Source organism: Elephas maximus, chromosome 1 (assembly GCF_024166365.1).
Source record: "Elephas maximus indicus isolate mEleMax1 chromosome 1, mEleMax1 primary haplotype, whole genome shotgun sequence".
Classification (NCBI taxonomy): Eukaryota; Metazoa; Chordata; class Mammalia; order Proboscidea; family Elephantidae; genus Elephas; species Elephas maximus.
In genome coordinates, this window is record NC_064819.1 from 87,364,410 (window position 1) to 87,383,264 (window position 18,855).

Here is an 18,855-nt window from a genome sequence, read left to right on the forward strand (position 1 = left end):
CTTTCTAGCACTATATCAGACAATGTTCCACTGCTATTCATTAGGTTTTTACTGGCCAATTTTTTCAGAAGTAGACCACAAGATCCTTCTTCCTAGTCTGTCTTAGTCTGGAAGTTCAGCTGAAACCTGTCCACCACGGGTGACCCTGGTGGTATTTGAAATACTGGTAGCAAAGCTTCCAGTATCACAGCAACATGCAAGATGCCACAGTACGACAAACTGACAGAATGTTCCTTAGAAGCGAGAATCACAAAACTTCAGCACGCTTACTTTGGACAGGTCATCAGAGAAGACTTACCACTAGTAAAGTTCATCATGTTTGGCAAAGTAGAGAGTCAGCAAAAACAAGGAAAACCCCCAATGAAAGGGATTAGCACAATAGCCACAACAATGTACCTAAACATACCAAAGATCAAGAACATGGTACTGGACTAGGCAATGTTTCATTCTGTTATACACAAGGTCACCATGAGTCGGAGCCAAGTCAACTAATAACAACAATAGGATGGTTGTAAGTAAGCATCATGAATTGTCTAAATCAGTGAGTGATAAAATCAGGATCAGCAAAAATCTGGTTCATATGAGGCAGAGGTCAGGAATATTTCTACCTTCCCACTTTTACATAATTTCTGACACTAGTCAGTCCCTTCAAGGCACTCTACTTCTCTGCAGGGTTTGGTAATTCATTGCAACAGTCACACAGAACTCACAGACCACACCCACAGTTATGTGGTTTATTAGGGAAGTAAGAGGCTATACCTCAGGATCAGGATCAACTTGGAAGTAATAGGAACAACTCAGGATCAGTGAAGGGAAGCACCCAGGCCTCCACTGATCAGCAGGTGCAGCTTCTCTGCTGAGTAAGCTGCCTTCTGTGCCAAGCAGTTACCCTGACTCAGCTTATCCACCAGGGGGCTGCCTTCTCTGCCATACAGGCTGCTCTGCATTCAGGTCTCTCTACTCTGCTATTGGCCTTTCCACTGCAAAGTGGCTCAGTTCATAGACAGCACAACGGCTCTATCAGCTGCTGCTCTCCTAGCAGTAGCTTTTCACCATCAGGCCTCCCCATCAGTTTATCTGCCCATCAGTCCTCTCCATCAGTCTACCTGCTGCTAACTGGCCCAGCTCGTAGCCAGTGTAGCAGCCTGCTCAGCTCTCTCAGTTGCTTTTTGCCATCAGGCCTCTCTGCTGTTAATTGGCCGAGCTCACAGTCAGAGTAGCTTTAGGACTGCTTGGCTCCCATGTGGCTCTGCTTCTCTGCCAGACCAGTGCTTAGCCATCACCTCCCTCTCTTCATGAAGGCCTCTGAAAACAGCTGCTTTTCAGCCATTTATATATCCCGATCTTCATCAATTGTAAGGCAGAGCCTCCCTAACCAGACCAGAGTTCAACCAATCCTCTGTTACCCATGAGATGTCAATCAACTCAGTTCTTGTTAATTACCAGGCAAAAGTATCAAATCATCAAGTTGTTTAGAGCTTACCAAGGAAATGTCAATCAACATGGGAAATCCCCTGGGCAAAAGTAACAAACCCTCTGGGATAGAAAATAACCTCGGAACCCCTCTACCAAGTTCCTTCTTCAAAGAACTAAGGCAAAGGTAACTCTTCAGGGCTTAAGGGAAAAAAAACTCTCAAGCTGTTTTCCTAAAGACCCAAGGCAAAAGGTCACATAGAGGAATGCATTTCACCACAATGGTATATACATAAAATGTAACAATATTAACTCATTAAATGTGATGATGGAGACCAATATTTAATGACATTGATCAGTAAGTAGCCTGTATTAAGAGTATGCTCCAGGCAGAAAGATATTGAGAAGGTCTTCACTACATTTTGGCAGAGATTATCTTTAGGTGACCTGGTTTCTGAGATTGCATTCACATTATTCTTTGTGAATTTGCAATGTTGTTTATGACTTTTATAAGACTCACCTATGCTATCTATGAAGGCAATAATATTTTTTCATTTTATTCCTTTTTCCAAATGAAATTATATTTGTAATTTAAATGTTTACATAAATCATACTTTTCATGGCAAAACTTCAAATAACTTCAGATAAATTTACAGAAGACTAACATTTTCCTGAAGTATCATAACTCATGTATAGAATTTGCTACTTTATGCATTTCTTTAGGCCAACACAGATAAAGTTTTACATCACTAGCTGACAATAAATATCCTACTTTAATTTGAATATCTTTGTTTCTACCTTTTCTTTTTTTACTTCTCTCCTTATCCCTTTTTTATCCTCTCACTCGGATGAAGTTTTATCAGCTTCATGTGCATTCTTCCACAAATTTCACTATGTACAAATGTTACTACATATTAAATACATAAGATCTTTTTAATTTGTAAAACTGGGATCAAATTCTATGCACTCTGGAGAATCTTTCTTTTTACAGTTAACATTTATGTTGTTGTTGTCTTAACATCTAGGGAGTCAATTAAAATATGTGCACTATCCAGAGAAGGGTCCATAAGGTGTTGTCCTGGGTTACTGTCTAACAGGGGAAAATTTCACAATGTCCCCCCAGAGCCCTTAATGTCCTGCAGATAAAGGAGGAGGATGCCCTCAAATTCCTTGCAGCAGGAACCCACTTAGGTGGCACCAGTCCTGACTTCCAAATGGAACAGTGCATCTACAAAATGAAAAGTGATGGCATCTACATCATAAACCTGAAGAGGACCTGGGAGAAGCTTCTGTTGGCAGCCCAGGCCATTGTTGCCATTGAAAACCCACCTGGTGTCAGTGTCATATCCTCCAGGAATACCGGGCAGAGGGCTGTGCTGAACTCTGCGGCCGCCACTAGAGCCACTCTTATTTCTGGGTGCTTCACTACTGGAATCTTCACTAACCATATCCAGGCAGCCTTCTGGGAGAAGCCTTCTGGTGGTTACCGATCCCAGGGCTGATCATCAGCCTCTCACAGAGGTGTCTTATGGTAACCTGCTCATCCTTGCTCTGTGTCACACAGATTCTCCTTTGTGGTAAGTGGAAATTACCATTCCATGAAACAACAACAAGGGAGCTCACTCAGTGGGTCTGATGTGATGAATGCTGGTCTGAGAACTTCACCGAATGTGTGGCATCATCTTCTGGAAACACCTGTAGAAGGTCATGCCTGATCTCTACTACAGAGATCCGGAAGACATTGAAAAGGAAGAGCAGTTTGCACCTGAAAAGGCTGTGATCAAGGGATAATTTCAGGGTGAATGGACAGCTTCTGCTCCTGGATTTACCACTGCTCAGCCTGAGGGCACAGACTGATCAGAACCTGTGCAGGTGCCATCTGTGCCTATTCAGCAGTTTCCTACTGAAGATTGGAGTGTTCAGTCTGCAACTGAAGCCTGGTCTGCAGCCCTCACTGCTCAGGCTGCTGAGTGGGTAGAAACAACCACTGAGTGGTCTTATGCGGTTCTTCCATAGTATCTTAGAATATGGAAATAAGGTTGACAGAAAAAACATCAGTTTCTAAAAAATTAAAAATAAAAGAGTAAAGCTATACAGGAGAGAAAAAAAAAACCTTAAGTCTATTAGAGATATCTGACTTGCGTCATCAAAATAGAAAGTCATGGATCCTCAACTAAATTGAAAATTTAAGCCAGTTCATAGACACAGAGCCCTTTGAATGAAGGAAAAACCTGGCTCCCCTGAGGAGACCCTGACTGTGCTGTCAAAAGACATACCAATAAAAGTCACGACACAGTCTGGGAAGCCTGAAGCTCATGGGATTTGTAGCTCTGATCCAGTTCTATGAATGCTAATGCAGTTTACAGGATTGTTTTTATAATAAATAATGTGGCCTGGTAACATGACCAATGCTCCATAGTTATCTAATCCATAAGTTTCCATAGAAAAGGAGCTAAAATCAGGAAAAACAGAGGTCATTTTCCATGAAAAGGGGAATAGAATTTTTAAACCTTCACTCACAGATCCACAGTGGGCTTCTAAAGTACGAGTGATTTCCTACTGTTTATCCAGGTAAGGGGTGTCTTAGTCAGGGTTCTCTAGAGAAGCAGAATCACATGGATTGGTAGATAGATGGATGGATTGATGAGTGAGTAAGTGAGTGGGTGGGCAGGTGGGTAGGTAGACAGAGATAAAGATTTATTTTAAGGAATTGAATGCACCTTTTTAGGGGCTGAAAAGTCCAAAATCTGTAGGTTAGGCAATAAGTTGGAGATCCCTGCAGTCTTGTGTCCCAAAATCCATAGGTCAAGCAATGAGTGGAAAGAGTGGAAAAGCTTTGGAAGACTGTTTATTTACAGTCTGTAAACAGAAAGGTGAAAACTCCCTTTTCATTCTTAAGGCCTTCAACTGATTGGATAAGGCCAACCCACATTGGGAGGATATTCTGCTTAAGACTAACTGATTTAATCACATGTAACTACCTTATACCAACATCTGAACTACAACTGGGCACCATAGCCTAACCAAGTCGACACATAAAATTACCCTGTGTGTGTGTATGAAGTGGTTTAGAGGGAGAAATATTCTCAGGTGTATTGTTAGATACCAGCGTGAGCTCTCCCCAAATTGATTAATTATAAATATATTTGTAGCATACACTCCTTGAATTGACTGAAATAGTGATAGCTAATACTTGCATGTTCACTGTGTGACAATCAGTGCTGTAATATTTTACATGCATTAAACTAATTTAACTCTCATACTAACCCTATAAACTAGCAACTATCACTATCCACTTAAGCGATGGTTAAACGTTATGTGTCAACTTAATTAAGCCATAATTCTCAGGAGTTTGCCAAACTCCTGAGAATTGGATTGATTGCTCTTCAATAATATAATATAATGTAATCACATCCATGATATGATTTGATGTGATCAGCCAGTCAGTTATAAGAGAGTTTCCTTGGGGATGTGGTGTGCCTCCAGCATATAAATGGATGTTCTGGAGAAGCTCACTCTTCCTTGACTCTGCATTCTTCTCATTGCCTGACTTCCAGTTCTTGGGACATAAGCTTTTGGCCTGACCTGCAGATTTTGGATTCACCAGGCTCTACAACCCAGTGATCCAGCACAGGCCTCCAGTCTACTGCCCAACATGCAGATTTTGGATTCCTCAACCTCTGCAACCACGTGAGTCGGCAGAAGTCTTCAGTTTGCTGCCTGACCCACAGATTTGGGACTTATCAGCCCCCACAATTGCATGAGCCATTTCCTTGAAGAAAATCTCTTTATATTTATATATACACTTTACTAGTTTTGCTTCTCTAGAGAACTGGGACTAAAAGACCCAATTATAAATAAGAAATCTACAGCACCAAGAGGTTAAGCAACTTGCCCAAGTCCACACAGCCGGTAAGTGGTAACACCAGGATTTGAGCCCAAAACCTCTGACTCCAGGATCTATCAATCTAATCATTGCACCTCAAATGCAGAATATAATGATTACGTAAATGTAGAATATAATGATTATATTATATAAAGTATAATATACAATATAATGTAGAAAATAATGATTATATGTAGAATATAATGATTACTGTCATAAAGAAGCAGATTATTAAAATAGTTTCATTGCTTGGGGTGATGAGCAGTTAGCCACATTTAAACATATATCATGAGGCAGTCAGTTAGTGCTTAAGTATTTTATTAACATGATGATTGGTGGTTTGAAATTTTAATTCAAGGATTATAAAGATCAGAAAATTCTTCAGGCCATACACTTGCTCGAGGTCTTAAGGTTTAAATAGTGACCTTTCAGACACAGGGAACTATTGTCATAGGTGTTGAAGGATTTGAATCATCAAAAGTTGTCATCAAGGTAAAGGCATGTTAGCACTGAATAAAAATACAAATTTCTTATGATGTTCAACTTTCTGTTTAGAGTTTTGGAGATTGAATATCTTCACTGTCACAGACAATGGTTTCAACCTTGGATGTCAGAAAAGACTATTAGAAGTACATTACTGAAATGAAATTTGTTCAGAGCAAATTTATTTTCAAAATAAACGTGTGCTAATAATGGTATGAATATTTTGTAGAGTCAATATATGTTATAATTCTAGTGTTAGAATTGTACATTATTTAAGAACAAATTTTGTTGTTTGTAAGTTACACTACCTAGAGAAACAAGAAGTGAAAATTTTGAGAAGACATTTATTTTGTCATTTCCCTGAACTACAGCTTTCCTTCACATTGAATAAGTTTTGCATTCACTAAATTTGTCATTGTGAAATATCAGAATATGGTCATATCCTCCAAATGTTTCATCAGCTGGCTTCTTCTACAGCAGTTTACTCTAGCGAAGTCTACAGGATGTAGTCCTGCTGGTTTAGAACATCTTTCTTGATGATCTAGATTTCCAGGCAATGTTGGGAAATTTTATTTAATTCTTATCCTGAGTCGTCTGTTACTTCGTGTAATATTTCTCTAGGATTAAGACCTAGTATTTGCAAGTTCTTTTAAAGTCAGAACAAGTAGTGAGATTTTGTGACAGGTGTCATCCCCTTACCTGAAATCACATGTTCAAGAGGGAGGAGTCCTGCCAAGAATCTGTACCTTAACAAACATCAGGAAAACAGCCGAATTCGCCGAGGCGCTGCAGGGAACACACAAGAGAGCTGCAGCCTGGAGAGCAAATGCTGAACCAGGATCCATTTTCTTTAGAGTGGGTTCTACACTGGTTGAAAAATAGACCACCAAGGGAATTCACTCTGGAGCACAGTAATGTAACTCTTTAGTATTTCTTGGAAAATAGTGTGACTGAGTTGGGAAAACAATTTGCAAAAAGTAGAATGAAAACTTAAAACTATATGGACTGATATTTCTGGTTTTTTTTCAGAAGTCTGAGATTAAATAAATGCTGTCAGTCTCTGCAGAGAAATCCTTCTGTCTATATTAGTAAGGAAAGATAAATTTATTATCTGGTATAAGACTTGAACACAAAGTCATTTCTTGATTTGTGATTTCAGGCATTTTCATCTAGCAGAAATAAAAGAGGAAAATGTAGATTAAATTGAAAAAGAAGATCAAAATATTGTACTTTATTCATGAAGATTATGGAGCTGGGAAGGACTCATATTTTGGATCCATATCTAAATCATGTAATGTGCATGGAAAATTATTTCAAGATTTCCTATGTCATTTTTTTAATAAGAAAAGAGTAATCTTTTTCCCTTCGTGAATTCATCTTTGGGGACTGTAGTGATTATGAATGTAGTCAAGGATTAGCAGTATGGGATTGATTTTAATTTTTAAAATATTTTCATTTTGTTTTCACATAATTTTAATTGAAGTCCTATTTTACTCAGAAGTCATGCACAATTACACAAACCAACATGTGTATCAAAATAAATGGTATTTATTCATCCCTTGCTCAGACATTACAGGACTCTAATGGTGTGTGACAGCTTGTAACACATTTCAGAGAGGGTTTTTTTTTTTGTTTTTTTGTCTAGTTTTGTCAATGGCAGAAACCAGCCTCAAAATGTTATTCTTTAAAAGCAAATTCTGAAGAAATCACCAAATAACTATCTCAAAATGACTATGTTGACCAGTATATTCAGTTAGTTCGGTGAATGTGTACACTATTGAACAGACCATGGCCACAGTTTGAAGTAAGCTCTTCGTATTACTGAAGTAGCATATTTGAAATAACATAACAAGCAAAAAGCACAATTTTTTTTGTGTGTGCTATACCTGTACACATATCAGTTTGATATTTTACTGCTATTTTTTAAATCGTATGTTTTCTTTTTTAACTGAATCATTTCGGGTGTTATTTTTGCTTCAGGTGGTATCTTTCTATATTCAATGACAAGAAGGTGGATTGTCACTTATCTGTTTAATTGCTAAAAGTTTCGGCAGTTCTGATGTGCTCATGAGTGTATAGGGGAGCTGTAGGTATCACACTATTAAAGAACATTAGCTTTATTAGTCCTTCAAGTAGACACTAATGTTTTAAATTATTTTTCATTGAACTGAATAAAGTGGTTATTCGTTACTACAGAGTTAAAACCGCAGTCTTTTCCATTAATCCACCATCTTCGGTCACCCCATTCAAGTAACTTCACAAGATGTCTAAGTTTTTAATGTAAAGAAAATGCTAACTAATAACTTTAAGTGATTTTTCATAATTATTCATAGCATGATTTAACTTTTCATTTATTCAAAAACTGTGTCTATCTGGGGGACCTGCTTTAGGGGTTAGAGATAGAGTGAAGTACACAAGCCATCATGTCTGCTTTCTTAAAGGTTATAGACTAGGGTAGGAGGAATGGTAAGCAACTTGTATCTACATGGTGCATCATTATAATATCTTCTTATATTTGCAAGGAGCTCTACTGGCATAGTGGTTAAGTGCTTGGCTGCTAACTGAAAGGTCAGCAGTTTGAACCCACCAGCCACCCCGCAGGAGACAGATATGGCAGCCGACTTCCATAAAGATTTATAGCCTTGGAAACCCTAGGGGACATTTCTACTCTGTCCTATAGGGTCACTATGAGTTGAATAGACTCTATGGCACACCACCACTACCACAAAAATATTTGTAGTAATTAATGATTTTGAGAGGGACTATGTCCCAAGCATTGTTCTAAGAATCTTACATGTATTACTCATTTGATCTTCACTCCATTGCTAGGTATTTTTATTGTTCCAATTTTAGAGATGAGAACATTGAGCCCAGAAGGGTTATGTAACTTGCCTGAGACCACACAGCTAAATAACTGGCAGAGATGGGACATGAACATAAACTCTCAAGCTATGTTCCTAAGCTCCATGCTGTACTGGCTCTCTGTAGGAGTTCCTTATACATGATATAAAATATAAAGCTAAAAGAGAGTGTGGGTTCAGGGAATTCCTCTTTAAGCAAGAAACATTTTAGTGGTGACCTAGAAGATGAGTAGAAATTATCCAGATAAAAAAGGGAAGGGTTCCATGGGCTTTAGATGGGGATGAAATTGACCTGTGAAAAACTGATAGAGGGCTAGTAATGAATATGGGTAAAGGGAATTGTAAGACGACAATGAGACCTAGGCAGGAACCAAATCAGGCAGGTTCATCTCCATCATCCTAAAGAATCTGAATATTTCCTAAATGTTAGAGAAAGCAATTGATAGCTTTTAAACACATGGATGATGTGATCTTACTAAATCTTGTAAAAATATAAAAGGATAAGTCTAGATATAAGGACAGAAGACTATTACCAGAAACTAGAAGAGAGGAGATAGTGCTTTAGATTAGGGTAGTGGTGGTGGGAATTAAAAAAAAAGTGAAAGGATAGTTAAGTATATTTTTAAAATGAAATTTACCAGTTAAGGTAATAAGTTAGTTGTTGGGATGAGGCAGATGAAGGCTGGGAGATCAAAGGTGCTGTTCACGAAGAAATGGAAAAAGGGACGCTCTTTTTCTCATTCTGACATTAGTCAAATAGGGAATAGATGAATAGACAAATTCTCTGAACAAGAATATTTTCATTATATTGGGTAACTAGATTTATAGAGAATCATAGTGTCACATCATTTTAGAATCATGTCTATCCCAGACTGAAATTTACTTGTAAGAAAATTCAGACTCTTGAGTTTAAGGATGAACTTCTCAGTGTTACCTAAAGAGTGTAATCCTGAATTCATCATCAAAAAAGAAATCCAAAACAAATACCAGATTACCTGACTACAATATTTTTTATCCATTGTATTTTTCAATTATTAAACATACCTTCTCTCCCTCTGTGTTATTTATATACCATAGTCTGTGTTGACAAATTTCTTCTTCTCTTCTGCCTTCTTTTCCTTTTTTTCTCTTCCTCCTCCTCATTTTGTTCTTCTCATTTCAGGATAGGTGTTGAAGGACTATGGGGCAAAACAATCATAGTTCTCTACATGGTTTTATTCTGCTTGGCTTCTCTGATCATCCCAAACTGGAGATAGTCCTGTCAGGAGTTGTCACCATCTTCTACTTAATTACATTGGTGGGTAACACAGCCATCATTCTTGCATCTCTCCTGAATTCCCATCTGCACACACCAATGTATTTTTTCATCAGGAATTTATCTTTCCTAGACCTGTGTTTCACCACCAGCATCATACCTCAGATGCTGGTTAACTTGTGGGGATCTGATAAGTCCATCACGTTTGTGGGCTGTATCATTCAACTCTATGTTTATATGTGGATGGGCTCCATTGAGTGCCTTCTCCTGGCTGTTATGTCCTATGATCGTTTTACAGCTATTTGTAAACCCCTGCATTATTTGGTAATCATGAACCCACATCTATGTCTCAAGATGATCGTCATGGTCTGGGGTGTTAGTCTGGCTGATTCTTTGGTATTGTGTACACTCACACTTGATTTACCTAGATGTGAAAACAACATTCTGGATCATTTCTTGTGTGAGTTGCCAGCTATGGTTAAGATATCATGTGTAGATACCACAGCAGTTGAAATGTCTGTTTTTGCTTTAGGCATTGTCATTGTCCTTACACCCCTCTTCCTGATTCTTATATCCTATGGTTACATTGCCCAAGCTGTGCTGAGAATGAAGTCAAAAGCAGGCCAACGAAAAGCAATTAATACCTGTGGATCTCATCTCACTGTGGTATCCATCTTCTATGGAACTATTATCTACTTGTACCTGCAGCCAGGTAACAGTGCCTCCAAAGACCAGGGCAAGTTCCTCACTCTCTTTTACACCATCATCACTCCAAGTCTCAACCCCCTTATCTACACCTTGAGGAATAAGGACATGAAGAGTGCACTCAAGAAGCTGGTGAAAGTTGATTATAAATCAACAAAAATGTAGGATAACTGGACAACATAGAAAAATATTAGAGTAAATAAGGCAATGGAATACTTTTCTAATTGTCCTCGATATTTACTGAGGCAGGTAATCCCTAGATCATAGAAATCAATTAATATAATAATTCTTTTATGCAAACTTTTTGTGGATACAAACCATTGGATACAAAATATTATAACCATTATACGTAGCTCTTTTATGCCTCTAATTATTTGAATGTGTTCATGCAAACTGAGTCAATAAGAATTTTTATTTTTGCCTGAAATATAATACATAGTGGATGTGAACATAATCTTGATTTTATTGAATTTATCCTCAAGCCTATGAAAACTGTTCTAGGAGCCCTGGTGGTGCAATGGTTAAGCGCTTGGCCGCTAACCGAAAAGGCAAAGGTTTGAACCCACCAGCCACGCTGTGGGAGAAAAGACCTGGCATTCTGCTTCTGTAAAGATTACAGCCTCTGAAACCCTATGTGGCAATTCTGTCACATAAGGTCGCTATGAGTTGGAATTGACTTGCTGGCACACAACAACAAATAAACTTCTTTGATGATCTAGTTTTGTATTTTCTTTACCAGTGCTTGGATCTTTAATAATATAGACCTTAATGAATGGTTTCATATACATTATGATTTGTATATTAAATAATAATATACAAATAATGATTCTGTAAGTTAAATATTTCATGAGGCCATCCAAAGATTTATGTATGTTTGGTGCAAGCCAATGCAATCTATAGGACAGTGACTGTCATAAGGACCACTTGAAACAATTTACTCTTTGTTCAGTATAACTTAATACCAATATCTTGAGTAAAGATCTTTGCTATTTCAGTAAATTACTTGTTTAACTTGATACATGTTACCCTCAGTAGTATGAGTGGGCCTCATCCAATCAGTTGAAGGCAAAAAAAAGCACGGGGGGGACATGAGGGAATTTTCCCTTCTGTCTCCAGACTACAACTAGACTTCTTCCCAGAACTCGTCCATTATTTCTATCATCAGACCTATAGATTTTGGGACACAAGACTGCAGGAATCTTCAGCCTGTCACCTGACATACAAATTTTGAACTTGTCAGCCCCCCACAATCAAGTGAGCAATTCCTTAAAATAATTTTGTGTATCTCCATCTCTCTCTATTTATCTAATTATCTATTTCACTAGAGAACTCTGACCAGATAAAAAGTAGGAGATCACTGGTACCTGAGAAGCCCAATGTGGACCTGTGAGTAAAGGCTTAAAAATGCTATTCCCTTCTCCATGGGCAGATGGGCTCTGTTTTTCCTATTCTAGTTCTGTTTCTATGGAAACCTATGGATTAGGTAAATATGAAGTGTTGGTCATGTTACCAGGCAACAATTGTTAACTGTAAAAATAACCATAATTGGTAAACTGCAACGACACTCATAGAACTGGATCAGAACTACAAAAACCATGAGCTTTGGGCCTCCTGAATACAGTGTGAACTTCCACTGCTGTCTGCTGCTGGAACTTGGGCACAACACACCCATAGGCTGTTACAAGATATATTAATTTCTATGTCACACTCTTCTCTCCTCACTGAAGATAACACCTGCCCTCAAGCTTCCGCTAATTATTCAATTACTGTTCTTTATAGTTTTATCTCATATGTATGAATCGCTAAAGAATATATTGTTTCATTTCCCACATTTGACACTTCTATAAATGAAATCATACTGTATCCACCTCTGTGATTTTCTTATTATTCTACATACACTGTTTTGTTGACTGAAATACCTCTGGCCATAGACTAGTGCCTGACACATAAGGGCACTAAACTTGTGGAATAAATGAATGAAGTAATTAACTCTGGAGAATCATTAAGGTGACTTTTGAGAATCTTTCATGCTGATTAATTGAGTTTTATTTCTTTATGCTACTGTAGTATTCCAGTGTATTAATAAGCCATAATAAATGTATACCTTCTACCCCTGTTGGATGGAAAGCTGAGCTGTTTCAAGTATTTTGCTATTATCGCAATGCAACAATGATTATTTTGCATAAGTCTGCCAGGGTGCATATACAAATGTTTCTCTAGGGAAGTTATTTGTAATCACGGATGTACATTAGCATCACCTGGGGAGGTTTAAAAAAAATACGGATGCGGGGGGCCCCTTCTCAGACCAACAGAAATCAGATGTCTGAGGTGGTATTTAATTATCAGTTGCTGTGTAACAAATTATCCCCAACTTACCATGGTAAAACAACATACATTTATTATCTTACAGTTTCTGTGAGTCAGCAATACGATACAGCTTAGCTGCATCGTCTGCTTCATGATCTTTCACAAGGCTGCCAGCAAGGGGTTGTTCACAGTCATCTCAAGATTCAGTTGGGGCAGGATTCACTTCTAAGCTCATCTGGTGATTGCTGGCAGATTTCACAAGAAGGAAAACCTGGTGGTGTAGTGCTTAAGTGCTATGGCTGGTAACCAAGAGGTCGGCAGTTTGAATCTGCCAGGCGCTCCTTGGAAACTCTGTGGGGCAGTTCTACTCTGTCCTATAGGGCCGCTATGAGTCGGAATTGGCTCGATGGCACTGGGTTTGGTCTTTGGCCGGTTTCATTTCCTCACAGGCCTTTGAACTGAGGACCTCAGTTCCTTGCTGGTTGTTGGCTGGAAGCTGCCCTTGCCAGGTGGCTCTCTCCATAGAGCAAGCATGTGAGAAGAACCAGAGGAAAAATGCCAACAAGATGGAAGTCACAGTCTTTTGTAATCTAGTCAGGGAAATAACAATTCCATCACTTTTGCTATATTCTATTAGTTAGAAGCAAGTCCTTAAGTCCATCCCATACACAAAAGGGAGGGAATTACACAAGGGCATAAATACCAGGAGGCAGAGACTGTTGGGAGCCATGTCAGAAGCTACCCTACCACAGGTAGAGCCTAGGCATCTGTATTTCTATATACCCATCCTTAGGTAATTCTGGTACACTTTTGAGGATGGAGAGCCATTACTCTACAGCTGTTTTTGACAAATATTTGATGATATTCTCTACGAGAATTTTGGAAATTATGTACCAGTCATGGATTGAATTGTGTCCCCAAAAAATATGTGTATAAATTTGGCTAGGTTATTATTCCCAGTATTATGTGATTGTCCACCATTTTGTTATCCGATGTGATTTCCCTATGTATTGTAAATCCTAACTCTATGATGTTAATGAGGTGGGATAGGTGGCAGTTATGCTAATGAGGCAGGACTCAATCTACAAGATTGGATTGTGTCTTGAGCCAATCTCTTTTGAGATATGAAAGAGAGAAGTGAGCACAGAGAAAGGGGGGTCCTCTTAGCACCAAGAAAGCAGTGCCAGGAACACAACACATCCTTTGGACCAGGGTTACTGTTCAGAGAAGATCCTAGTCCAGGGGAATACTGAAGAGATGGACCTTCCTCCAGAGCAGAGAGAGAGAAAGCCTTCCGTTGGAGCTGATGCCCTGAATTTGGACTTCTAGCCTACTAGACTGTGAGAAAATAAATTTCTCTTTGTTAAAACCATCCACTTGTGGTATTTCTGTTATAGCAGCACTAGATAACTAACATAGTATCCCTTTGATTTTTAATTTAATGTATGCATGTTTTGTTGTTGTTGTTGTTAGGTGCTGTCGAGTTTCTGACTTGTAGTGACTCTATGTACTTGATGGCACTGGGACTGGGTAGTGACTCTATATACAGCAAAACAAAACACGGTCTGGCTCTGCCCCATCTTTACAATCATTACTGTGTTTAAGCCCATTGTTGCAGTCAGTGTGTCATTCTACCTCATTGGGGGTCTTCCCCTTTTTCAGTAACCCTCTACTTTACCAAGCATGATGTTCTTTGCCAGGGACTGGTCCCTCCTGATAACATTTTCTAAGTAAGTGAGGTGAAGTCTTGCCATCCTTGAATCCCAGGAGCATTCTGGCTGCACTTTTTCCAAGAGAGATCTGTTTGTTTTTCTGGTAGTTCACGGTATATTCAGTATCCTTCACCAATGGCATAATTCAGAGGTGTTAATTCTTCTTCGGTCTTCCTTACTCACTGTCCAGATTTCGAATGCGTATGAGGCAATTAAAAATACCATGGCTTTGGTCAGGCACACCTTAGTCATCAAAGTGATACATTTGCTTGTTAATTATGGATCCAAGTAAAATGAAATCCTTAACAACTTCAATCCTTTCTCCATTTATCACGACGTTGCTTATTGGTCCAGTTGTGAGGATTTTTGTTTTCTTTAGGTTGAGGTGTAATCCATACTGAAGACTTTAGTCTTTGATCTTTGTCAGTAAGCATTTAAAGTCCTCTTAGCCTTCAGCAAGCAAGGTTATGTCATCTGCATATTGCAGGTTATTAATGAGTCTTCCATCAACCTTGATGTCAAATTCTTCTTCATATAGTCCAGCTTCTCAATTACTCATACAGACTAAGTATGGTGAAAGGATACAGGCCTGACGCACACCTGTTCTAATTTTAAACTAAGTTTTGCTAAGCTTAAATAGTTGCAAAAAGATAAGCATTGACATCTTAATATCAAAGTGTAGGTTTTAAATTTTCTGCAATGAATTATTTTTTAATAATTATTCCAGTCACAGTTACAAAATAAAAATTTTAAAGATACTTCAAATAGCATCACAATATAAACTACCTTGGAATTCATTTAATAAATGATATATAAGACCTCTATAAGGATTCTACTGGAAACCTTGGTGGCACAGTGGTTAAGTGCTATGGCTGCTAGCCAAAGGGTTGGCAGTTCAAATCTGCCAGGCGCTCCTTGGAAACTCTATGGGGCAGTTCTGCTCTGTCCTGTAGGGTTGCTTTGAGTCGGAATCGACTCGACAGCACTAGGTTTAGTTTTTGGTTCTTTGTAAGGATTCTACAAAATATTATGGATAATAAATAAAGGCTGAAATAAATGGAGTGATATGCCATTTTCATGGACTTGAAGGCTTGATAGATTCTTTCAAAAAAATCCTAATCAAAATCGCATTGGATAATTTCTTCTGTTGAAGTTGAAAAACTGATTCTGAAATTTACATTAAAATGTTAAGGACCTAGAACAAAAAAGACTCTTAAAGAAGAACAAGGGGAAATGCTCTACCAGATACCAATGCCTAACCTAGAGCCACAGTAATTAAGAGGGTGAAGTATTAGCAAAAGGGACAGAAAATATATGTAATAGAATATAAAGTACAGAAAGTCACATGTATGCATGACATATGGAAAAGATGGCACTTCAAAGCTGTGAGAAATATGAGAAAATATATGACTTGACACCTAATTTGCAAATACACAAAGTAAAATCAATTGCAGATATAATTATGAGAGTTAAAATCAAGCTTCTAGAAGTAACATGGGACAATGTCTTCACAATAAGGATGCTTTCTTAATATAAAAACATACTAACCATAAAAAATATGGATAAAGTTAGACTACATTAACATGAATAGATTCTTTTTATGAAACCACAGAGTGGGAAAAGGTATTTACTACACTTATGATAAAAAGGGGTTTATGTGGAGAATATATAAAGAATTCTTACAAATGAATATAAGAAAAGCCACTCAGTTGAAAAATGGGTAATGGACTCAAACAGGCTCTTTACCAAAAGGGGTATCTAAAAGAACAATAAACGAGAAAAAAAATGTTCAACCTCATTAGCTATTAGAGAAATAAACTTTAAAATTATTATGAGATCCATTACACAGCCACCAGAGTATCTAAAAAAAAAAAAAAAAAAAAGCCTAATAATAGGAAATGTTATCAAGTATACAAGACAATGCTTGTGGAACAATGGGCACTCTCCTACACTGGAGGTGTGAAAATAAATTGATACAAGCATTTGAATAATCAAATTCATTACCAGATTCTCATTTTCAACAGAGAAGTGAGAAATTGCAGCTCAGAGCAACAGGAAGTTACATCAGAGAGTCCAGTCTCACTACTGCTGGAACGGGGAGGGACACAGGTCAGTGTGGGGAGGGGTGTCCTAGTGGGCAGGGGTAGATGTCTTAGTTATCTATGCTGCTATAACAGAAATACCACAGGTGGATGGTTTTAACAAAGAGAAATTTATTCTCTCACAGTTTAGGAGGCTACAAGCCCAAATTCAGGGTGCCAGCTCTAGTGGAAGACTTTCTCTCTCTGTTGGTTTTTGGGGAAGGCCTAGGAGCTTCTCAGGGCAAGGAAGCACACTCTTGGCTCTTCTTGCTTGGTGGTAATGAGCCCCCCGCTCAGTCTCTCTGCTCACTTCTCTCTTTTATATCTCAAAAGAGATTGACTCAAGATCAAGCTAATCTTGTAGATTGAGTCTTGCCTCATTAACATAACTGCCTCTAATCCTGCCTCATTAACCTTAACATCATAGAGGTAGAATTTACAACACATAGGAAAATCACATCAGATGACAAAATGGTGGATAATCACACAATACTGGGAATCATGGCCTAGCTAAATTGACACAAATTTGGGGCAGATACAATTTAGTCCATAACAGGTGGATTAGTTCCACCACATCCTCACATTATGCTGATAGGAATGCAGACACATCAGACATCAGTTGCAGAAAGAGACGTTAGGGGTTCTTGAATCACAAAGTAGGTTGTGAACAAATCTCATACCATAGCAGTCTCAGGCTACAGAAGAAAAGAATCATGAACAAGTTAAAGTCAGTCACTATAAGTGTTGACACTCTGAACAGCCCACCACAATTTCAAAATGCCCAAATCCAAAGAGTCCCCATAACCCAGTCTTGTCCCCTCTGCTCCAACCCCTCCAGAGTCTCACCTTTAGAAGCCCTGAGAGACACATTGGAGAGCTTGGCACTGTCCATGCCTGGAGAAGAACAAAAACAAGACCTTGTCAGAACCCAGGGAAGATAAGACTAGGAGAATGGGAATTATAGGGTGAGGGGGCTCCCACATAGCCTCCCATCTACACTATCCCAAGAGTCTCAGGATCAGCCTCTCTTCCTTCATACTTACTTGCAGCTTGAGTGTAGCTCCCTCCTTTCCCACCTGTGGGAACAAAGCACTCTGCAAGAGATTGGGGAGTAGACAGGACCATGAGGTCCTAGAAGAGCTCTCTAGTCCTGAATCCCAGAGAAGGTTCCAGAACTGTGACTGGACTAACAACACTCCTGGAAATCTGTCCTCAGCAGAACCTTCCTCTGTGACCTTTGATTATTGTGAATAAAGTCTCCATCATCAAAGCCTTAAGGCAGAAGATCTGCCATTCATTTCCACATGTGCTTTACAAAAGAGTAATTGTTAGCATACAGGGCCCCAGACTGGGTTAGCACCTGTGTGGATGGTGCCACCCAAAATGAGGTGGCAAATCTACCTGGGACTTGAAACCACCCAGTGGGACAAGAAAACTCACACAACTACCCCTATCCTTCCTGATCTCTTCTTTCTCCAGACCACAGCTCCAGTCACTGCAGCTCTGATGACCACAACTCCAAGGAGAACCAGGCCAGCAATGATTCCCATGATGGAGGTGATGGACTTGGAACAGTTCTGGAAAGAGAAGGGAGGTGAGGAGCTCTGAATCCTTGGAGGTTTCCAGAAGGCCTCCTGCCCTTCTTGCCCCATCTCAAGGTGAGGGGCTGATACACGTGTATCTCTGTTCATCTCCAGAGGGCACCACCATGATTGCCCACTTCTGGAAGGTTCTGTCCCCTGCAGGACTGGTCTCCACAAACTCTGTGTCCTGGTCCTGTTTCACTGCCAGGTCAGGGTGACCTCTACCAGGTAGAAGCCCAGAGCCTACCACCTCACTGTGACCTTATGGTCAGAGAGGTGGTGGTTGGTCACGTGTATCTTTGGAGACACTGAGGGGAAAGTTCAGAAAATTCAAGAACTCTGCATTACCTCCCATGGGTCATATCTTAGTTGTCTAGTGCTGCTATAACAGAGAAAACACAAGTAGATGGCTTTAACAAATGGAAATTAATTTATTTTCTCACAGTTTAGGAGGCCAGAAGTCTGAATTCAGACCGTTGGATCTAGGGGAAGGCGTTCTTTCTCTGTCAGCTCCAGGGGAATGTCCTTGTCTCTTCAGTTTGTTTCCTGGTTCCTTGGAGATCTCTATA

The 18,855-nt window shown here is 39.1% G+C and overlaps 1 protein-coding gene and 2 pseudogenes across 1 annotated transcript; 2 read left to right on the forward strand and 1 right to left on the reverse strand.

Moving 5' to 3' along the window:
• Positions 1–1,502: 1,502 nt before the first annotated feature.
• Positions 1,503–3,429, forward strand: LOC126063575 (40S ribosomal protein SA-like; annotated as a pseudogene).
• Positions 3,430–9,823: 6,394 nt separating this feature from the next.
• Positions 9,824–10,768, forward strand: LOC126063624 (olfactory receptor 2W1-like). Its single transcript, XM_049862083.1, has one exon. It carries the CDS (start codon positions 9,824–9,826, stop codon positions 10,766–10,768), a length of 945 nt encoding a protein of 314 aa, XP_049718040.1.
• Positions 10,769–17,339: 6,571 nt separating this feature from the next.
• Positions 17,340–18,855, reverse strand: part of LOC126075390 (class I histocompatibility antigen, Gogo-OKO alpha chain-like) — a 49,554-nt pseudogene continuing 48,038 nt past the window's right edge.

Excerpts from the sequence above, each read along its gene's own strand:
- LOC126063624 (XM_049862083.1), top strand. The coding sequence starts at position 9,824 with ATGGGGCAAAACAATCATAGTTCTCTACATGGTTTTATTCTGCTTGGC.